Source organism: Ascidiella aspersa, chromosome 3, assembly GCF_963924565.1.
Source record: "Ascidiella aspersa chromosome 3, kaAscAspe10.2, whole genome shotgun sequence".
Classification (NCBI taxonomy): domain Eukaryota; kingdom Metazoa; phylum Chordata; class Ascidiacea; order Phlebobranchia; family Ascidiidae; genus Ascidiella; species Ascidiella aspersa.
This window is the reverse complement of record NC_139449.1, coordinates 23107611-23128860: the sequence shown is the minus strand read 5'-3', so window position 1 is coordinate 23128860 and position 21250 is coordinate 23107611. Positions and strand designations below refer to the sequence as shown.

General features: G+C 35.1%; 1 protein-coding gene across 1 annotated transcript; it reads left to right on the top strand.

Moving 5' to 3' along the window:
* The first annotated feature begins 7961 nt into the window (after positions 1-7961).
* LOC146160935 (ubiquitin carboxyl-terminal hydrolase 10-like) lies at positions 7962-20797 on the top strand. Its single transcript, XM_083383666.1, has 14 exons — positions 7962-8369; positions 10261-10317; positions 10389-10413; positions 11156-12034; positions 12107-12198; positions 12391-12497; positions 12621-12762; positions 13286-13438; positions 16136-16260; positions 16559-16748; positions 17037-17184; positions 17394-17456; positions 17678-17799; positions 18575-20797. Exons 1-14 carry the CDS (start codon positions 8346-8348, stop codon positions 18638-18640), a joined length of 2193 nt encoding a protein of 730 aa, XP_083239792.1. The 5' UTR covers positions 7962-8345; the 3' UTR covers positions 18641-20797.
* Positions 20798-21250: the final 453 nt, after the last annotated feature.

Below are 21250 nucleotides of genomic sequence, written 5' to 3'. Positions count from 1 at the left end.
CGAAACGGAATTATGGATTTCACAATAACTGATTCTGCCTAGTTTATCAGGTGAAAATCTATTATACTTTTAATATATATATGTATAATTATTAAAATATCGACTGAAAGGTCTGTAAATTGTTTTAATGCGACTTTTTATTAAACCATTATGTATCGCATTTCGCAAATTATGTATAGTCTATATCTATGAAGTCTAAGCTTAAACGTTTATCGCACGATCTTTTGATAAATTTTAAAAGAGCTTAAATTTTGTGCTTGGAGCTCAATAGTTTGAAATCAAAGCGTTAAACTTGTGAATCACGACTTAATTTTGTTGCGCACGAAATAATTTTGTGTTAAATTTCCGAATTCTTTTAAACAATTGGTACGTTTTGGGTTTTTGTCTGTTTTTCTCTCATCACCCAGCCGCGTTTACACACGAGTTTAAATACCTCGTATCAAAAAGCATAATGATTTATCCACACGTGAAACATTAGCTTTCAAATCACAACTTTATGAACACCCCATTTCCTGCCTTTTGTTGAAAGCAATAGTGAATAAGCAGCAACTTCAAAGCGTATTTTCTTGTGATGCGTCGTTATTTTAAAACTTACATTGAACGAATTGTGCAAACTAAAAAAATGCAAATTTTTAAGGAAATGTTGCTCAATGTTAAAAATCAATAGAATTTAATTTTGTATTGAATCGCAAAGAGATGTGTAATGTGAGTAATTATGTATTGTAATGAATTGTAATTTGTGTGAATTTGAAATGTAACCTAAAGCGCCTATATATAAAAAAAAAAAAAAAAAATTCAACAATGAAAAAACCAAAAAGAAAAAAATTGATATATATAAAGAGTAAAGAATATATTCGCAATCAAAGTGTAAGTGTTGAATGGCCTAAATTGCCACAGTGTACTCCCCAATATTTGGACAACATATCTGCCGAAAATTATTTTAATTTTCAGAAACAAACACAAACAAGCGTTGGGCGCTGCAGAGATCAAACGCAAGGCGCGGATCGGTTTTCAAAAGAACACCGAACGGGGTTTTCCCCAGATGCTTCACAAATTTCGACGGCAAAAGCGAAACAGCACTGCTCTGTCATGGCGAACATTGAGTTCGAACAGCAAGCAAACGATGTTTCAAGCAATCAGCAAATGCTGACGTCAAGATGCGAACATTGAGTTCGAACAGCAAGCAAACGATGTTTCAAGCAATCAGCAAATGCTGACGTCAAGATCATCGTTGCAACACAAAAGAAGCGTGCCACCTGGCACACAAGAACAATGAAACAAATGTCGAAGAAGCATGAATTGAAGCATAAAAAAAAACAATCGCGCAAACGCGTTCAATGATCGGACAATTCGCGACCAACGCTCCACGAGCATTCCACAAACAAAAAAACATAACAACACAAACAAGGAAACAAACAGCCAGGGCTTTATATGCACCCTGGCCAAAAATTTAGCGACCGAGTATCTGTGGTGGCAGTGGCCATTTTTACGTGTTTAATTAATCGTTTTAAGTAATTAACGAACAACAAAAACATGCGCCCCTTTATTATTTCTTGTCTAATTATCAAAATTGTCATAACGCATCCTTACCAAAAACATCCTGTTGTATATTTATCAAATATTTTATGATTTGTCACTTTTTTTTTACGCCTTTTACCAAACACTCGCTGTCATTATGAGAACAAAGCATTCGGCTGTTTCACACATGACAAATAGCAAAAATTGACGCATATCCTTCCTCATATTGTACTAGAGTGTTCGACCTTAAATCGCCGCTTTGAGAATTGGCACATAAGCCGCATCTCAAAACAATGATTGAAATTGTGTTTACAGTTAGAAGCCGCTTTTCGTGTACTAATATGGACAGATGCTAACTTCCTTGTAGGAGATAAGTTGACAGAGAAAGGCGATAAGCCAACACCCGTGTGACGAAATTAATATTAGATAATGTAACAATTTGCCGTGTCATTGCTGCGTCATAACCTTTTTCTCGCACAGAAAATTTCTCTTCTAAGTTTTGTGTATAAAAAGGATTGCTTACAAAATAAAATGTCCAGTTCTCAGGATCAGCTTGCCGGCATTAGCCGGTTTGCCCATAATAGCCAACACAAACTGTGTGGAATTGTAATCAGACAACAGCAATACTTATTGAAGCAAAGCGAGGTTGATTGCCGAGGCAAATTAGTTTAATGAGACTTGCAATCAAAACACACGCATGCCTCAGAACCCAAACATTAAAATTATTTATCAAGCCGTATAACTCCATATCGGTTTACGAAAAAATACAAACAACAATTCTCTTTCCCCCAAAAGCTCAATTAAAATGGCACTGGACCTTAAATTGCGGTAGTGCACGTCTGCCATGGGAGAAAATCTACCGCAACCTCTACAATTCAACAATCGAAAACAAACTAAGAAGCTTTCAGATAAAGCTTAACTTGGGCGCAATTGTTACAAATGACTCCCTTTATTCGTTTGGTAAAACCGAATCTAACCAATGTACTTTTCGCAAAAAGGCCACGGAAACCCTGTACCACTTGTTTTATTTGTGTCCTGTTACGTGTCTATACTGGGAAAACGTGAGTGCGTGGTTAAGTACTAAACTTCGAATATCGTGTGTTTTTTCCCGCGAGCAATTACTCTTTGGAGTGCGCAAAAATGAACCGTGCAAAACATTTGTGAATTGTGTCCTTTTATGCGCGCGATATGTTATTTATCAATGTAAATATGCCGAAGCTGTCCCGACCATGTTACGCTTTCTTATGATGTTACCTTCTGTGCGAACTTCCGAGCGATATTCGGCTTTAAAAAGAGGAAGTATGACCAAATGCAAAAGTAAATGGTCGTTAGCTGCGTGAGAGCTTTACTATTTTGATTTTTTTTTCTTTTTTTTTTACTATTTTGATTTGTTTTTTTATTTAAAAAAAAAGACACAATTTTTTTTCCACCGACTTTTTTTTTTAAATCCGCATCAACCTTATATAAGTAAAACCAACGACATATATTTAGATGAAAGAAACTTCGAGATTACAGTTTTGTGATCCTTTGTCGTTTTCACTATAAGCTAAAAAAAAACAACTTTTCGTCACGGTCTATTTGTCGTTGTTGTAAACACCCCCTTAGACTCGACAGATTATTTTAAACATCCACCCCCCCCCCCCCCTACGTAACAACAAACCAAGAAGGGAAAGTTATTAAGATGCTTAATTGGTGGGCGCGATAACAACTTTCAATATGACATTGGAAAATCACGTCATAAATAAAGTAGATTCATTCGAGTTTAAATACATTTGGCGGATTCATGTCAAGGGCGTAACATATCGTGTAGTCTAGAAAAAAAAAATAAAAGCTAGTTTAAATAGGCAAACTTGTTAACTTTGAAGCGAAAACACATTTAAAAATGACAGCGGAATATGCTTAATGCTACCAAAAAGCTAAACAAGATTATAGCACGAGGCGATAGTTTATAGTCTAACTTGACAAAAATAACGAACTCCTTGAGGACCGGTGGTTGCCAACAACTGTTCTAATGAATCCATTTAAATTACTACTAGTACGTTTCTAGCGCTGGTTAAAAACACTATAGTGGATAATGAATAGTAATGCAATTTGGATTTACTATTGTTATACAGTATCTCTTATAAACACTAATCGCGCCAAGCGCAAAAATAACTGGGTTTATTTTGTTTAAATTTCATACTTATATAAGTTAAATAAAAGTTACGCATTGGGCATATAGCCTAAAAAGATTTTCTTATTTTTAGATTTAGTGGCATTTATTAAATAATTTTGCAGAAATTGCACTCTGTTGACTAGAGTCTGAGTTCACACGGCGCAACACCTATATTGCTTCAGGTGACTTTCGCATAAAAATATCCGTTTAAACCAAGGGTCTCAAACTCAAAATGCTCTGAGGGCCAAATGGGAACGTGTAAAATACCCAAGGGCCGCAATTCACGATGAAATGTCACAATAATCGATAACGCAAATATAAACACAATAAAAGATAAACACAAGTAGGTTGATGAGTTAGGCTAGTTGTTTTTTGTTCTGGCTACTTAACTGGCAGCGTTTTTCATGAACAAGGACCTCGATATTGGGCTTCAACTTGTCAGCAGAAAACCAAATCGAGTTGCTTGCAGGTGCTCATCAGTGATACGTGACCTTAGCACAGTCTTGTAGATCTTCATCGATGAAAAAAATTGCTCACATACATATGTGCTTCCAAACATTGCAATAATTCTGCAGCAGAGAGTAACTTCGGCAACCTTTCTCGTGAAAGAAATCTATAAAATTCGTAAATTTCTACCTCTGCATATTTTTGCTTCAGGATAGTATCACATTGAAGTTCCACCAACTCCATTTGCAACTCCTCGGCTACATTGTCAATTTCTATAGCAAATGGCGTTTAAAAAAGTCGAAACTGCGGCTCTAATACTTCAAATTCTGCAAAGCGCACGTCAAATTGCTGAATTAAATTAGACAACAAATCTGTATATTCTCTCATGCATTCAGCCTTAACTTTTCCTAAAGACTTCAGAGTTGAGAAATGAGCCAAATTCTCCTCACCCAACTGCTTCAACCATAAACGTAGTTTGACTTTGAACGATTTCACATGGTCATACATCTGTGTAATAATTTGTTTTTTACCTTGAAGCTTCAAGTTTAATTCATTCAAATGATGTGTAATATCTGTTAGGAAAGCAAGATTGCATTGAAAAGTAGCATCAGCCAACAAAGGAACTGCCCTGTTTTTCATTTTCATAAATGAAGCGATTTCATTTCTGAGCAAAGAAACGCTTCAAAACATTTCCACGACTCAGCCACCTGACCTCAGTATGATAAAGTAGTTCACCGTACTCAGAGTCCATATCTGCAAGAAATGATTTAAACTGCCTGTGGTTCAACCCCCAAGATCGTATAAAGTTGACTGTTTTAACAACAACATCCATGACCTCCTTCATTTGTATACTTTTACTACAAAGGGCTTCTTGGTGTAAAATGCAGTGTACACTAGCGAAGCTGATTCTTTCGGTTTCAAGACTGTTTAGTTTGTTTTTCACAAATCCAACTACACCCACATTGCTAGAACGCATTGTCGGTGCACCGTCTGTGGCCAAACATACAAGCCTATCCCATGGCAAGCCATGTTTCTCGAAGCAGTTTTCCAAGGCTTGAAATATATCTCGTCCAGTTGTAGTACCTTTCAATGGTATTAATTCCAGAAACTCTTCCGTCAGATTTAGAATGCAGTCCCCTGATAAACACAGCACATTGTGCGGTGTCTGACACATCTGTGCTCTCATCAAGGGCAATCGAAATTGCTTCGAAGTCCTTTGCGGTCGCAACTAATTGTTTCTCCACATTTGCAGCTAAATCTGTGACCTTACTTGCAACTGTATTTGGGGATAAGCTTATACCTTCAAACAGTTTTTTTTTTACCTGGACATAAAATGTCACTTGCTTTCACAAGGCATTCTTTTATAAACAAACTCACTGATAACAAAACTCGCTTTTAAAGAATCTTCGTTGGACTGATTAATATTTGCAAAGAAACTTCTTTGTTTGCAAAATGCTGACTTCAGATGTTTAACTTTTTCTTCTCTTACTTTTCCCTGGTAAGCATCATATTTATCGCGGTGCATTGTATCGAAGTGCCGGCGCATATTATACTCCTTGATCACAGTTATCTTTTGCTGGCAAATAAGGCAATGACAAAATAACTCCTCCCACTTGTCTTGAAAAACTCTCCTTTCGTCTGTGATTTTTCTCTTTTTCGAAGCAGAAGACATGTCTAATTTGGCTTTTGAAACTATAGCAATTTATTCAAACAAGGCTAGCCTACGCCTCGACAATCAAATTGAACAATGACCAATTCCACTAACCCCTGACTGGCGCAACAACTGTTCAGATGTTAATAGGCAATGTGACGTAATAGTAGATATTTTACCGCATAAATGGTAGCGTTTGAAGCGTTTTAAGGTGCTTTAACAATTAATAAATCCGCCATTTGTTGCAGGTTGTCCTGGCAATCAAATCTGGCTAACCCAAAACTGCCATAAAACTTGTGCTGATATAAACAGCGGTAAATTGTGCTTCAAAACGCTTCCTGGGTGCGGATGCCCAAATGGCTACTTTTGGAAAGCAATAATTCAGCAGTGTGTTGTGAAATTTCAGTGTTATGGTAAGTGTACAATACTGATCTATTTTGGTCAAATTAAGTCGATTCTGGTTTATTGCTAACGAATAACATCACGACTTTTGGTATTAAACACCCCGTGTCTCAAGCAGTTTGTGTGTTTGTAGTTAAATGTTCTTAATTTTGCGTACAAATAATTCAAAGGCGTAGGCCTATTATTTGTTTGCGACTCTTATACAGAATGTTATTGCAAAAATATTGTTTGCAAATTTTACCTTTAAATTACAGGTAACGGAAAATAAACGACACCATCCGCCACATCGATACTGTTCATTGCTTCTATATTAGCTTACTATGGCGTTTTGTTTGTATAACGTGGTTGTTGTCGTTAAAACAAAAAAGTTGTCGAATCGACCAGTAAAATCATTACATCTCGAGTTTTGCCAGTTTTTGTAAACAAATATATTAAGCAAAAACAGTTTTAGGTACTTCGTAAGGTAGTTATAGAGTCCAGTGTTCTAAACTATCCTTTGTAAAATAACTTAAGTCCAAGTCCATTTTTTTTAATAAATAGCAAGTCACGCCCCAGTCCAAGTCGTCAGGTAAGTCCCACTTAGGTCACAATTAAAGCAAGTCAATTTCAAGACATTGCTAAGTCAAAGAAAATCAATCGTTGAATCGAACGTTCTACTACAATTTTGAACTCGCACGTAGTAGGCTACCTGAACTAAAAATAAGCAAAACGCAACATTTAATAGTTCAATTTTATAAAAAAAATTCATAAGCCTACTTGAAAAAAAGATATTGATAACACATTATTTCAACCCAAGTCACTTATCCAGACAAGTCAAGCCAAGTCATTTGAAAACAGTGACTTTAAGTGCACCTTAATTTAAGTCTTGACAGCCTGTTGGCTTCTCATTTAAATCTAATGACATACAAAATCACTAATTCTCTTGTTTTAAATTTAATGTCAAACCACACAAGCGTTATTTTTTTTGGTTTTTTAAAATTGAACGTAAGATTGGCGGAAATCAACGTTGTGTAATTTATCGGAAAACAGTTTTTGGCAAACATATTAGGCTGTAAGGTTTGACGTAAAGGGGTAAAGTTTGACGTAAAGGGCCTACTTAAATCACTTAAGCATATAGGCGCTACTCGCCAGTTACCATTGTAGCCTAATAAAGTTAAACGCTATATATTTTATAAAACATGAAAAAATATGTATGTTTTGTTTTTAATGGGTGCGTTCTGCGCTGAAACTTCGCTCTTTTGTTGACACACCTTCATCTGAGCTTGAAAAAAAGGATGAAAAGAGACTAGTGTAGTTTACTGTGCCAGTAGAGAGAAAGAGAGGGGAAAGGTTTGCTGCAACTAAAGTCACTGTAGGACTCTGGTAGAAAACAGACTTAAATGCAGCAAAAGCTCACAGTAGAATTGAATAAGTGGAAAAGGAATCTTAAAAATATACAATGCATTTTACGAGTGAACACCACGATTTTGAAGACAAACACTAAGCGGGCACAAGACCATATGAACCCAACTTTATTTTGCCAACTTTAAGTACATATGTGAAAATTCCCTCGCAGGGGGCGCAAAGTTAACAGCAAATTAAACAAACAGCTAAATATTGCTACCAAAGTAAATTTTCACTCGTTGTGCTAATCTTTAAAAGGTAATGTGACAATAACATTGTAAATAGTCTCTTCAAATAAAATAGTTTCAAACTTATGCAAAAAATTTACAACAGTCACTTTAGCATCGCTAACGTGGTTTGCAGCCGCCGGATTGTTCCAATTTTACGCCGCAATAAATAAACAAACTGCAACCGTGTTTTTTTTGACAAAATCTTAAGTAGAATTATTATCAGGATTAATCGACTATAAACTTTAACAAAATAGCCTACATATACATTCAATTTAACAGAACTAATCCGTAATAGTACTCGGTTGGTTAAAGGTAATCGCTAAATCTTCTTACAATCTGGTATTTGATTGCACAAATTTGTATTTTTGATTTTACACATTTCCATTGCAAGTTAAAATTTAAAACTATGATTCGACCCACCGTGGTGTGTTTCATATAAATATTTGGTACGATATAAGCAAATGCTCTGACGTGCAATGGCTTAGTTCTACTAACTGATGAGGTTGCCAAATTAAAAACAGAAGCAAACTATTATAATATTGCTGTCCTGGAGTCCACGATGGACAAAACTTGCAAAATTGAGGTATTTACATGTGATAGACAGACCAAATCTGTATCCTAAAAAATAAATATGTACCCTTTTTGTCATTTATTGCACTATTGGGGTGCATGTTTTATATTGGAAGTGGCTATTTGACCCTATCTCTCTTTTACGCTTCACTAATAGGTGATAATTTATTGATTTGGTTAAGAATTGGGATCTTTCCCCTTACACAACTCAAAGTTAACTGTTTTGCCAAGGGCTATGTAAAATTGTTCACTTTTTCATTTTCTTAGGTCTATGAAAAGTTGAACACATTTATGCCTGCTATAGCCATATAGCTAACTGTTGCCTTAAAATATGGGCGCTGGTCTAGAATCCTACCACAATGCACAATATTTCGGTTACTGTGTGGGTTAGAGTGGGTCAAGTATTATTTTTAAATAATGAATATACTAATACTTGACCAACCCACATCCTAACCCAAATATTGTGCCTTGATTTAATAATTGTGGTACAAGTCTAGACCAGTCCCAAAATATGAGCCACAACCAAGTAGTTTTGAGTACAGTACTCCATTTTCAGTCATGCAAATTTTACAACTAACGTTATTACAGCCGCGCAAATTTGGGCGGAAATGTTATTACAGCCATGCAATTTTAAGGGGGTAACACTAATTTACGGAATGATGAATGGTCGGAATAGTCGGAACGGTCACTAATTTACGGAATTGTCGGAATGGAATGAATAGGGCCGAAACTAATTTGATGAATGGTCGGAACGGAATGAACTGTAGGAATAGAATGAATGACACTGTAGGAGCAGAATGAACTGTCGGAATGAAATGAACGAAGCTGTAGGAACAGAATGAACTGTCGGAATAGAATGAACTGACGGTATGGAATGAACGAAGCTGTAGAAACAGAATGAACTGTCGGAATAGAATGAACTGTCGGAATGAGATGAACGAAGCTTTCCGACAGTTCATTCTGTTCATACAGCATCGTTCATTTCATTCCGAAAGTTCATTCCTAACCCCAACCCTAACCCTAACAGCTTCGTTCATCTCATTCCGACAGTTCATTCTGTTCCTACAGCTTCGTTCATTTCATTCCTACAGTTCATTCCTACAGTTCATTCTGTTCCTACAGCTTCGTTCTTTTCATTCCGACAGTTAATTCTGTTCCGACCATTTAACAAATTAGTTTCTGCCCTATTCATTCCATTCCGACCATTCCGTAAATTAGTGAGCGTTCCGACCATTCATCATTCCGTAAATTAGTATTACCCATTTTAAGTTGCAAAATCCAAAGTTTCCAATCTGGATATAACCTACCAAATTAAAACAATATTGAGGTTACATTATTTTCTTGTGCAACAAATAAAACACAGCTATGCTTGTAAGTGTAACTACATAACAATGAAATAATATTTTTAAGGGCTGACATAGGTTTAAAATTATTTTAAATTTAAATTAGGCAGACTTTAGGGCACTCTTTTACTTATGTACGTGAAAAGTTATGCAAAAAACAAAACAAAATAATACCGCATACCACAACTCATATTGTTTGGGTTAGGGTGAGGGTGGGTCAAGTAATATTATGTTTATTATTAATAATAACTTGACGCACCCTCAACCAAACGCTAACCCAAACAATATGCGTTGTGGTATGCGGCATTTGAAGAAACTTTTTTTTATTAATTTTCACGTACATAAGTAAAAGAGCGCCGACTTTAGTTTCTGCACAATGATTTTAAATTGATATAAATTCATTTTAATTTCGATCCAAGTGCCCACTAGCTAAAATGATAACCTACCCAAACATATAGTTGCCTAATTTAAACTAAATTAGTGTCACTTATATCAAATTTTTAAACAAGTAAATATGAATGTTTTACATTTAAAAAGGGTTTACTTTTTTGTCTATTGCAGTTTGGCGAAGTTGATCTTAAATTGCGACAAACATACATCTATGATGATTGTCTTGAGGTAAGTCATTAGATCAAATAATTGTATTTCAAAACATTACTTTTAAGTTTAAAAAACTATTTTTCTTTCAGCTTCCAACTTCCTGGCCAAAAAGAGGTAAGCAAAATATTTTTGTTTTGCATTTTTTCGACTTTTACAGTTTAAATAAAATCTATGGGCCATTACCAAGAAAACTATTGCCATAAACAATTACCAAATACAAAAACTGCAGTCTAAACAAAATATAGTTGTTCACTGCAATTTTAGCTTGTTTTTGTTTGAAAATCACATTTTCTTCGAGCAATTGAATTGAATTGAATACTTTGAATTGAATTGTCAAACCACATTTATAAACCAATGCTACAATCCACCAATAGAATTCCAAACTAATGCTGTGTTGTTAATTATATTCCAAGCTTACAAGTTTACATACATTGTACTTATATATAGTCTTTAACAACAACAGCATCTGTTAAAACTATAAGGATGTTTTGAATTTGCTAGGCATCTAACAAATAGCATTTCTTACAAGAGAGGGTGAATTAAGCTTTTTAAGTTAGGTTTGCTAAAGAGTTCACTTGCATTAGCAGTGCCACAACTAACAGGTGCCTACTACAACTTTATAAAAAAAAATTAGAAATGCAGTTGGAAATGAAGGAAATGTTTGTAAAGCCTAATTACACCAGGCTCATGGTTGCTGAATGTTTTTTATGATTTTTTTGCATAAAACAAGTTCATGGTTTAAGTTTGCCTAAAAAATCTGATAAAACTATTTACAAATTAGCAAACAATAAACGAATCTTATTTTACATTTTTTACAATTGATCTAATTATTTGAAATAAAAATATTTAAATCTAGATGCTGTTGCCACTGGCAAAATTTCTTTTGGATTTGCTGATGACTTTGCACATTACGATATATCAGAAAACTCACCTGTTGCTGGTAAAGCACTGACTGATATTAAAAGCAATCTTTCCAATGGAGGATGTAATCTATACAATGAGTTGGCTAAAAGTGATTCAGTCAAAAAAATTATGCAAGTAGACAACAATCCTACATCTAATGTAGATGAAGCACAACAGGTGGTTCCTGTTGACCCTGCTACAAAAGAAAAACTTGAATCAAATTTCCAAACAGGGAATTCCAACGATGAAAACATGAAATTAAATATTCTTGAAGACGCTCATGAAAATGGTGTTGTGCCCCTTAATTGGGCGGAGGAACCTTTTGAAGAACAAAGTCTTGGAAAAAATGTTGCCATTGTGAATAACAGTAAATCTGCCAGGACTACGCAAAACACAGATGCCAAAGTTATAGAAAAAAGTAAAAAAAATGAAGAAGAAAAGAGTAATTACAAGGTGAATGACAGTGTCGCTGCCAGGCCTTCATCATCCTGGGCCGGACTTTTTAGAGGCAAGGCCAGTGACACTGCTCCAAAAACTGCACTGCCTAATGGTGGCATGTTACCAGCTGTAAACACATTATCAAAGAAAGATACAGTCAATCCAGGTGAAAAAGAAACATCAGTTTCTACGAAAGTTGCAAACGACACTAAAAACAACAATCAGCCCCAAAAAAACCAGCTGAAAAACAACCAACCACAAAACAGCCAGCTGGAAATTAATCAGCCGCAAAACAACAAGTTGCAAAATAACCAACCACAAAACAACCAACAGCAAATGGAATCTGTTGAGCGTGTTGGTGTGGCGGAGGATGTCAATGCAAGAATACTTGCAGGTAGTAAATCCACCTTTAAAAATACAGCCTGTTAAGTGTTTTGAACACTAATCTTGTTTATTTTTTTCATAGAAAAGCTGTACTCCCTTGATTTAATTTACAAGCCTCAAGCCTTCATTCCAAGGGGTCTTGTTAATATTAGCAATTGGTGCTTCATTAATGCTGTATCCTTTCTAATTATATTAATATATTTAATTTTGTTAGCTATTGTAGTAAATGCATCTGGCAGCAAACACTTCCAATGAAATGAATGTGATTTCAATAAACAAGCATTCGCATCAATGGAAAATTATATTATTATTATATATAGGTTTTATTATTTTTTCAATGTTAGCCTTAACCATGTCTTGCTACAGACATTGCAAGCACTTCTTGTCTGTCCTCCTCTTTTTCAGCTGCTCAAGATTCTCCCAACAATTCCTGCCAGCAAAAGAAAGACATCAACTCCTATTCTTGATAGCTTGTAAATAATTTATATGTGCAAAGTTATTTTTGTGTAATTCAGGCAAATGGTTTTGTGCTCACATTTTTACAATTATACAATTTACCAAAAAAAATTTGGTGAACCCTGTGTATTTTTATCTAGTGTTCGTCTTGCGTCGGAATTCCGCCCCTTATCCAGTAAGAAAGGCTATCAATCAAGCAAGGAAGTGCGTCAAGGATACCCCTTTGAGCCCACTTACATCTATGATATGCTCACCACAATAAAATCCCCACTATCTCAAATTGTAAGTAATTTTTATTAGAGTTCAGTTTTAAATAGAAGCGGGAACATACAATAATACCTACAAGGCAAAAATACCTAAAGCAGAAAAGTCTATAATACCATATAGTATTAAGACCAACGACATAATAAAGCCAAATACGCAGTAATACTCATGAAAGAAGAAGATCTAATTTGTCTAAATAATAGAACATTAACCTGCTGGAAAAGGTCCTAAGTTCATTAGAATAAGAATAATCGGCTGTTTTGGTGTCGTTTGGGCGCCCTAGTTTTAACAAGGCGGTTTGGGAGCTGCTGTTTTGGCACCGGACTGTTGGCCCCTGTTGGTGTTATTGGTGGGGTTCTTAATCCAGGCATAATGGAAATATCCCACAATCACAGATTTGCTTAAAAAAATTGAACTTGTTTTAATCGAATCTGCTGCTGCTGCCGCAACTTTTAAGTAATGTGCCTTAACATGAAACTTGTACCCTTGTAGCATTTATGTTTAGTTAAAAAAATAAAAAAACATTTGTATTTTATTGCAGGGTCGCCAGGAGGATGCTGAGGAATTTCAAACTTGCATTTTGAATGGACTGCATGAGGAAATGGCCCAGCTGCTGAACATCAGCAAAAGTTCACCAAATGAAAATCAGCTGAAAAATGGAAACTTTGACTATGACAATCAGCTGTCCTATGAGGTAAAAATGTCCTATCATAATCGTATCTGCAAAACTTTATGTTACTTAACTTTTGCTTGTTATAAGTTTTTTTTTAAATTTAACTGGTTATGAGTCAAACCATATCAAATCAACACACCCATATGACATGACCTCCTTCAATTTTATTCAAATTTAACATGAATAAAGTAGTTGTCATTAAAGTGGGATTTACCAAATTTCAGCCCGATCGGTCGAGAAATGTAGGAGTAATGATAGAGGAAAGTTTTTGCATAAATTCCACACGAGGGCGTACTTTTAGCATTGTTTTGTTGATAACTTTTGACTGGAAAATGACAAAAGCTTTTGTAATATATCAAAAGAAAGGTGAGAATGAATAGCATGCTACTTATTGGGTTATAAATATTGCTTTAGACCAGAAAAAATATTATAGGTGATTTTGTACTTGAAGTTTCAGGGGGTAATCGGATGACTCCTGACATAAAAATATTATAATTTTTTTTTTTCAGAAAAATTCTTTAATTACTTCTTTTTCATAAAACATCAACATTTTAGTGGGGTTTTGTCCAATATATTTATAAAAAATATGTTATGTATCTGTAGTAATGAAAATCTGAAAGTTGCATTTGCAAAGAAAAAACAGTTATCAAGATTAAGGAAAAAAGGTTGAAAGGAAAAATAAAAATTACATTAGACTCTTTGTTATTAAGTAATGAATAAAGAAGGTATCATTTTTAAGCTGTGCTGGCAGGCAGTTCAACAGCAAACTAGTAACAATAAAAATTTATAATGGCTTGCAGACTTGTAAGGCCTAAACAATAACATATTGTACATATATATATATTTTTAATTAATCTTTAAAATGAACTGTGACATTGGATCATTGCTAAATGAAGATAGCAACTTCTAGTAAAGAGACAATTTCTGAGTTAACAGCTGAGGAGCTTAAAATTATAAGAAGAAGGTGTAAACTTACAGACAATCTTACAACCCTGTGTGTTGTCATATAACAAAGTATTTACAACATTATGCATATCATAACAAAGCTTGCTGTGACCTATTCAGCAGGCACAAAAATAATGAAAAATGTTAAAAAAATATATCTTCAGTTTCTGTTTGGAACATCCATATTTTAATCTGGTGCCAGGAAAAAAATTCTACCATCGTTATCTGTTTCTGAAGGTTTTTTTACAGTAGAAAAGTACAAAGTTCTTTAATCTGTAGTGCTTAAACTTTTTTAAAATAAAATTCCCATTGTTAAAAAAGTAGTGTGTTTACAGATGGTGCTGCTGGACAATATAAAATCAGAAAAAATCTTCTAAATCTAATGTGTCAACAAGACTTTAATACAAACCCCAAAAGAGAGATGCCTGATCAAATATCTGCAATATTAATTTTTCATTTGTATTGAAAAAGGAAGTAGAAAAAGAATGTACATGGTTAAGAAGAGATTTCAATTGGCTAAATTACAATTTGTGGAACCCAAAAGTACCACTGCTTTATTCCAGAGGAATCTTGCCAGACTTACATCAAGGTGTCTGAATTTTTTGCATGTTTAGATTATTAAAAGGTCTGGATTTGTGACATTCCTTAAAACAACTATTACACTGGGATGAGCAAAGGGGGTTTGTTACTTGCAAATACAACAACCAATGGTGGCTTTCCTGTATTTTAGACCTATTAAAGAAATCAGATGAAGTGAATGGTTACTTTTCTACAAGTTTATGCATCAGCGGCCACAGAAAGAATTTGTTAATTGACCAGCAAAGAACAACAAAATGCATAACATGTCTTAAATATGTAAAGCAAAAAACAAAATTTGACTACAGAAATGTGGAGTGGAATTCTGTTTTGTACTTGCAATTTAGTTAGGTCCAATGAAGAAATGGCTCACAAAGTGACAATGTATGTAATAGATAAATTTCCATAATTGAATAAAAGCAAAGAACACCATGCCCATTTTCCTGCTAGTTACCTTACAAATATAACTCTTTACCCTAAAGAAAAAAAATCGTAAAATAAAAGTATCAGAAGTGCCCGTTTTAACGGTTACATTTTTTTTAATGTTTACCATGTAGGGGTTATGTCAGATACTTATGTTCAAAAGATCCTTTTTAGGCCTTTAAGGCACAAAATGACCTTTCAAAGGATACATTACATGTTAATCTAGCTTTTGTATATCCTAAGATATGGCTGTTTTTATGCAGAAACAGCGCCCTCGAGTGGAAAATATTCATATTTTTCTAAATAACTTTGCAAATACACAACAGACTAGATTAAAATTTGGCACATATCTTCAATTAAAGTTCCTTTACATATATTTTAATTTTTGTTAGAATCTGAGAAGGTCATGTCAAAAAAGTAAATTTTTTGTGTTGATTTGACATGGTTTGACTCTTATCTTTAATTGGGTTGACAAGATGACAACCCTTTGGTTACTTCCAAATTTGCAATATTTTTTCACTGTAAGGAATGCTTGCCTGCAATCTCTTGGATATATGTGTCAGTTTTTGTTAGCTTTCACAGATAACTAAATAATCTTTTGGACAGTTTTCAAGTGCCTGTCATTGCCAATGTATTGCCAATAGGTAGATTAACTTAATTCCTGTTTATTTTTATAACTGTTTTTTTAATTTTTACACTACCAAGTTACCAACCTTACCAAATATCTTTTTTTGCTTGTTAATGTAACGTAAACAGAGTTTAATTAACCTAAAGGTGCCAGTGTATGATGATGTTTCAAACGGCAACAGTGATGATGTTGCAATCGAAGAAGAATGGGAAGAGGTAGTTGCAACCAAGAAAAACAGAAGTGCAGTCACCAGAAGAGCCGATATAACCAGGTTTTTTGCATATAACACTTATGTATCTTCCTGCATAAACTCCACTTAAATAGCAGTTTAAAATATTTTTTTACTTTTCGATTTAAAGTTGTGGTTTAATTCCTTTTAAAATTTGACCTTGAAAATGTTTTTGCCTTTTATGTTGTTTTAGTAAAATTTGGAGTTAATAAAAAAGATTTAAAATAAGAACTTTACGTGAAACTGATAAAAATTTGCGATAGGACATTTCTAATAAAGTACTGGCATTCTACAACATGTACATAAAAGTACCGTCCTTAAATACAAACTGAACTTCTAGAACTCCAATTTCCGAAATGTTTCGAGGAGAACTGTGCACATCTGTGTTCCGACCTGGTCAAAAGGTTTCAGTGTCGATGGAGCCTTTCTTCTCTTTGCCACTAGATGTCCCACCTGATCATCCATGGTCAATTGATGAAGCTCTATTGTCTCTAACTGAAAAAGAAACGTTTCATGCAGGGCAATCTGACGTATGTATTCTTTATTATGCGAAATAACATGATTATGGGAATTTTTAAATGTCAGGGAAGCTAGTTGTTTTGAAAACAACTTTGTACTATTGTACAAAGAAAATAATTAAGCAACAGTTTTTCTTAACTCGATTGCTCTTTACCGCGTTTGTGACCGAATTACCGATTTTGTTTTCTGTAAAGGTGTGTTTTTAAATCGTTGCTCACGGTATGACGTATAGTTAATTGCTAACACCGAGAAATGGTGGATAACTTCGTTTATCACTGACCTCGCCATTAATTATTAAGAGTGACGATGCTTCAAGACAGCAAACCCTGGAGGTACTTCCGCCAATTCTCATTATGCATTTGAAAAGATTCGTATACGACAAAAACGGCGGCCTTCGAAAAATCGACAAGCGCATGGAATATAAGACCGAGCTCGTGATAAACAAAGGTATGGATTTCGCTAGTCTTGTCCTAGCTAGTCAATTCTATTGTCCCATCGCTTATCTGTTTGTCCAATCGGCACATAGCTGGGTTATCTCTTTCCCTGTTTAATTTTCTGCTATTAGTAAAATTAGATAAGGGTTTATATAAACTGTTGTCCCTATTATCTTTTTTTGTTCTTTGTGTTTATGAAACTAAATACGCCCCTTTCTTTAGACTTATTATCGAAGTCGGCACGAAAGCTCAGCCTTAACCAAAGATCTTACAAACTGTTTGCTGGTAAGTTAACAAAGTTTAGAACATTGTATTGTCTCATAGCCACGTGATCGTAGTGATGTACTGATATATTACGATAAACATAAGTAATTCGTTTCTTATCATGATGCTGTAAAAAGCTGCCGGTGATATCGCTACAAGTCGACACAGTAACGTCGCAAGTAAGGAGATTATATCGACCGTCGTTAAGACAAATCGGTAAACCTGTTTTGCAATCCACACAGTCGTGTACCATCACGGCGACAAGGCTACCGGAGGTCATTACTCGACTGACGTATTTCACATCGGCGTCAGCTCATGGCTTCGAATCGATGATCAAAGCATAAGACCCGTCACCAATTCAGAGGTATTTTCCGTCGTTTGTTTTTGCAAATGCTGTTTTTAAAATGGAACCATATTCCGTCAATGACTCGCACAAATTTAGACAAAACAAATGGTGATTTTCTAAGTTTCTATGTGTTATAGTATACATTTTTATCTCTACTTCTGAATCACTTAAAAAGCGCCTTGCTGTATGATTTATAAAACAGTTTGTCTTAGCGTTTTAATTCATTCCATTTGTGTTTTGTTTGCTTTCGAGGAGATTTACTTATTTTAGGCGTTTGATATTCAGGCGACCTTGGTTGTGTAGAATAGAACTAATCCTAGGTCGTTTAAACACTGTCGCTCTATTGCTCACTAATCTTGTTTTAAACATGTCATTTCGCTATGTCTACATGATTTTCGCTGAAGCATCTCACACCGCGCTGGTTACAAACCTGTCGGCCAAGCGGAAGTTTTTTGAGAGATTTGTCGCTTGACTGTCAATTGTACATACAGATTAAAGACAAAATGGTTACTTCGTAAATTTGTTGTAATCATGAAACATCTAAACAATTAACTGCATTTTAGGATTGTTAAAAGCTTCGTTTAGAATTATTTTTCCTACTTAAAATATGTGCACCAAAAACATTTTGCTAAATTAAGTGGCTTTAAGTTTGATTTATTATGTACTTTTGTAAACCTTTTTCTGTGAAACCCAGTTCTTATATAAACCCTAATGCTAATGTTTGTTAAAAATGTGCTAATTTTTTATGTTTTAACAACCGCTGAAAAAATAACATATATTTCTGAATTGCCAGGTAACAAGGCACAGCTCGACTCGCACTGCTTATCTACTGTATTACCGAAGGACCGACCTCGGATGATATCATAACTTGTGACGGTGACGTCACCAGTTCGTCAATTACTTTCACAATCCCGGTCGATACCCAGCCAACCCTGGACGCAACCTCGCGCAAATTATATCCACAGAATGACAGCTGCTAATTAGATGATCACCAAACCCAGAAACTTCCCGGTCGAAAAGGACTGTTCGTGTTTCATGTGTCGCACTATTTGCTACAAAATTCGCCGTCATTGACGTTTCATGCCTTAAGTATCTCGTCGCTATGTAAGCGAATCCGTCGCGATGCGAAGGCGGCCACAATAGCTCGAAGAACTTCATCCCATCAGGTTGGAGTTGTTTTATCGAACTGTATGACCGCTGCTTTTATGAGCGATTCAAAGGTCGCCCTCGCCGAGCGAACTGTTTTCTTTTATTAATTTGTGCTATTATTTATAATTGCAATAGAAGAGCAGTCTCTGACCGCTGATTTTCTGTCGTTTTGTGGCCCACAAAGTTGACAATTTTCTTAACAGGGTAATATCTGTCTGTCTACGTACCAAATGTATGAGATTTGAACTTGACTGATCTTTGAAACCAAACGCCTGTGAGCTGATTAATTAAAAATAACGTAGAGTATCGTACATTATGTTCACCGATAAAATACTCTGCCATAGTGTGCAGAGCGTTCGGGTCGCCACAGGTTTTTAATTATATAATTAATGGTTCCCGCCAACTACATATAGGCGAAAATTGACGTCACACTTTGTTGTTTATTTGAAATTTCTTCAACTCGTCAATCTACAAGACCTCGTTCGCCGTTTCATCATACTCAAAACGCGTTTGTGATTTGCCATCATCTTGTATTCTTACGACGAAGATTTAATTTTGTTGGAAAACCCTGTGGCCGTTTTTCGAGCTTAATTTCATCATCATGTTAAACCCCCAACCTGTCATTCCACAATCTATCGTTTGGGATGTATTTTGATTTGGTACAAGGCGTTTGTCTTTTTTTTGTAATAGACGTATTTGCATCTTCGCCACATGCCGAGAGGCAAAATTCCGGGCCCGAAATGTTTAGTTGTCAACGCACAAATTGGACTTTTATCGCGATGCTCTACTATAAAAATGCGCGAAAAGACAGATTTTTTTCAATTTTGTTCTTTTTCACCACCCTTAGATTTGTTGCAACACCCGAGTTGTAAATTAACGTGATTTGTCCTAACGATAATAATAGTTGTTCCAAGACCGCACGTGTAATTTTTTTTGCACGATTGTAAGGCAAAAACCAAAGTTTCATCCATGTAGTTTAAAGCTGTTATATTTCCAAGTAATCGATCAGTTTTGCCGGCTGTCTTTTTTGTTACAAATTCACGTGCAACTAAAAGGACGCGTTTAAGGTCAAAGCGTCACAATTATTTTCTTGTGACCATAAAGAGAACTAGGATTGGTAAACAAGCGAATTACAAACAAAACCTTGCGAAAATTCTACATTTAGAAACTTTAAAAGCCAAAGTCTGTACACGCAAGGTTTTGTTGTAACGCGCTCATGGTAATGAAAATTCACCCATTATATTTTTGTTTTTCTTTAGGCGTGTGTGGCTTCGATAGTAATTAATGAACGCTATATTTGCTATAGTTGTTTTTGCTTCGCTCAAAATTTCAGCGGTTGTTTCGTTTGTAAGAATTGGTAATTACGTTATGATGCCATTTGTCAATTCCGATCTTGTAAGTTAATTTAAAGTGTTGTGCCCAACAAACAATAATTTTCATTAAGTTTTTGATTTGTTATCCTACTTTTCTTTTAAGTAATTGTTTTTTTTAGAACTCATTGTTGGTAAATTAGGTTGCCTAATTCTTTTGGATCGACGTGGCATCATTTTCAACGGCTAATATTTTTGCGCCTACATTGCAATTTGTGTATCCATCAGTAATTCAAACTTAACTCAAAGATTCACACCATAAACTACACTCACAGCATGATTGCAAGCGTAACATCAGATTACGTCATTTTCTTCTGGTTTTCGCATAAGTTGTTTCTGTACATAGCTTTGCTGTGTTTGTGTGTGTGTCAGCGCTTCTATCATCTGGCAGAAGTGAAACCCATCAAAATATATCTATCTGCTAAAAAAGAAAGTCCACTTCAACAAAGCCGTTTGCAATTGAATGCCAATAAACATTCATTGTTGTGTGTTGGCAATTTATGTTAAGCATATAATCTCACTAGTTCAGGATTCCTACCTTCTCAATTCTAAGCCTTCCTAAAGTGCACTAGCTACTGTAAAGTTTCCAGTTAAAAAAATTATGTTTGTGACTTAATACTTTAAGTGCCCGTTTCATGAAAAATAATACATTGCTTTCACAACGTTAAATATTATGCGACGGAAATCCTAAAGCAGTGTTGTATACGCAATTTTATCCGAACTTAAATATTGAAAACCGCTGTATTAACTTAACATACACGGCTTAAGCCAGCAAGTGTAATTTCGAAAATCTGTCCCTCCTGGTGCGACTTTTAACGAGAAAGCTCAAAACCTGTTCCCGGTGATTGTTTGGTTGAACAGTTTTCCCCCTGACCAACGTCTCGCGAATGAGAAGACACTGGTACGAAGGTCGCGGTAAAAAGGTGTGTGGTCAGTACAAACAATAAAAC

Bases quoted from the DNA above. Each gene is read 5' to 3' on its own strand.
- LOC146160935 (XM_083383666.1), top strand. From the start codon at position 8,346: ATGGACAAAACTTGCAAAATTGAG. The intron at 12,199-12,390 runs GTATCCTTTCTA...GTCTTGCTACAG, and splicing joins ATTGGTGCTTCATTAATGCT to ACATTGCAAGCACTTCTTGT. The intron at 13,439-16,135 runs GTAAAAATGTCC...ATTAACCTAAAG, and splicing joins ACAATCAGCTGTCCTATGAG to GTGCCAGTGTATGATGATGT.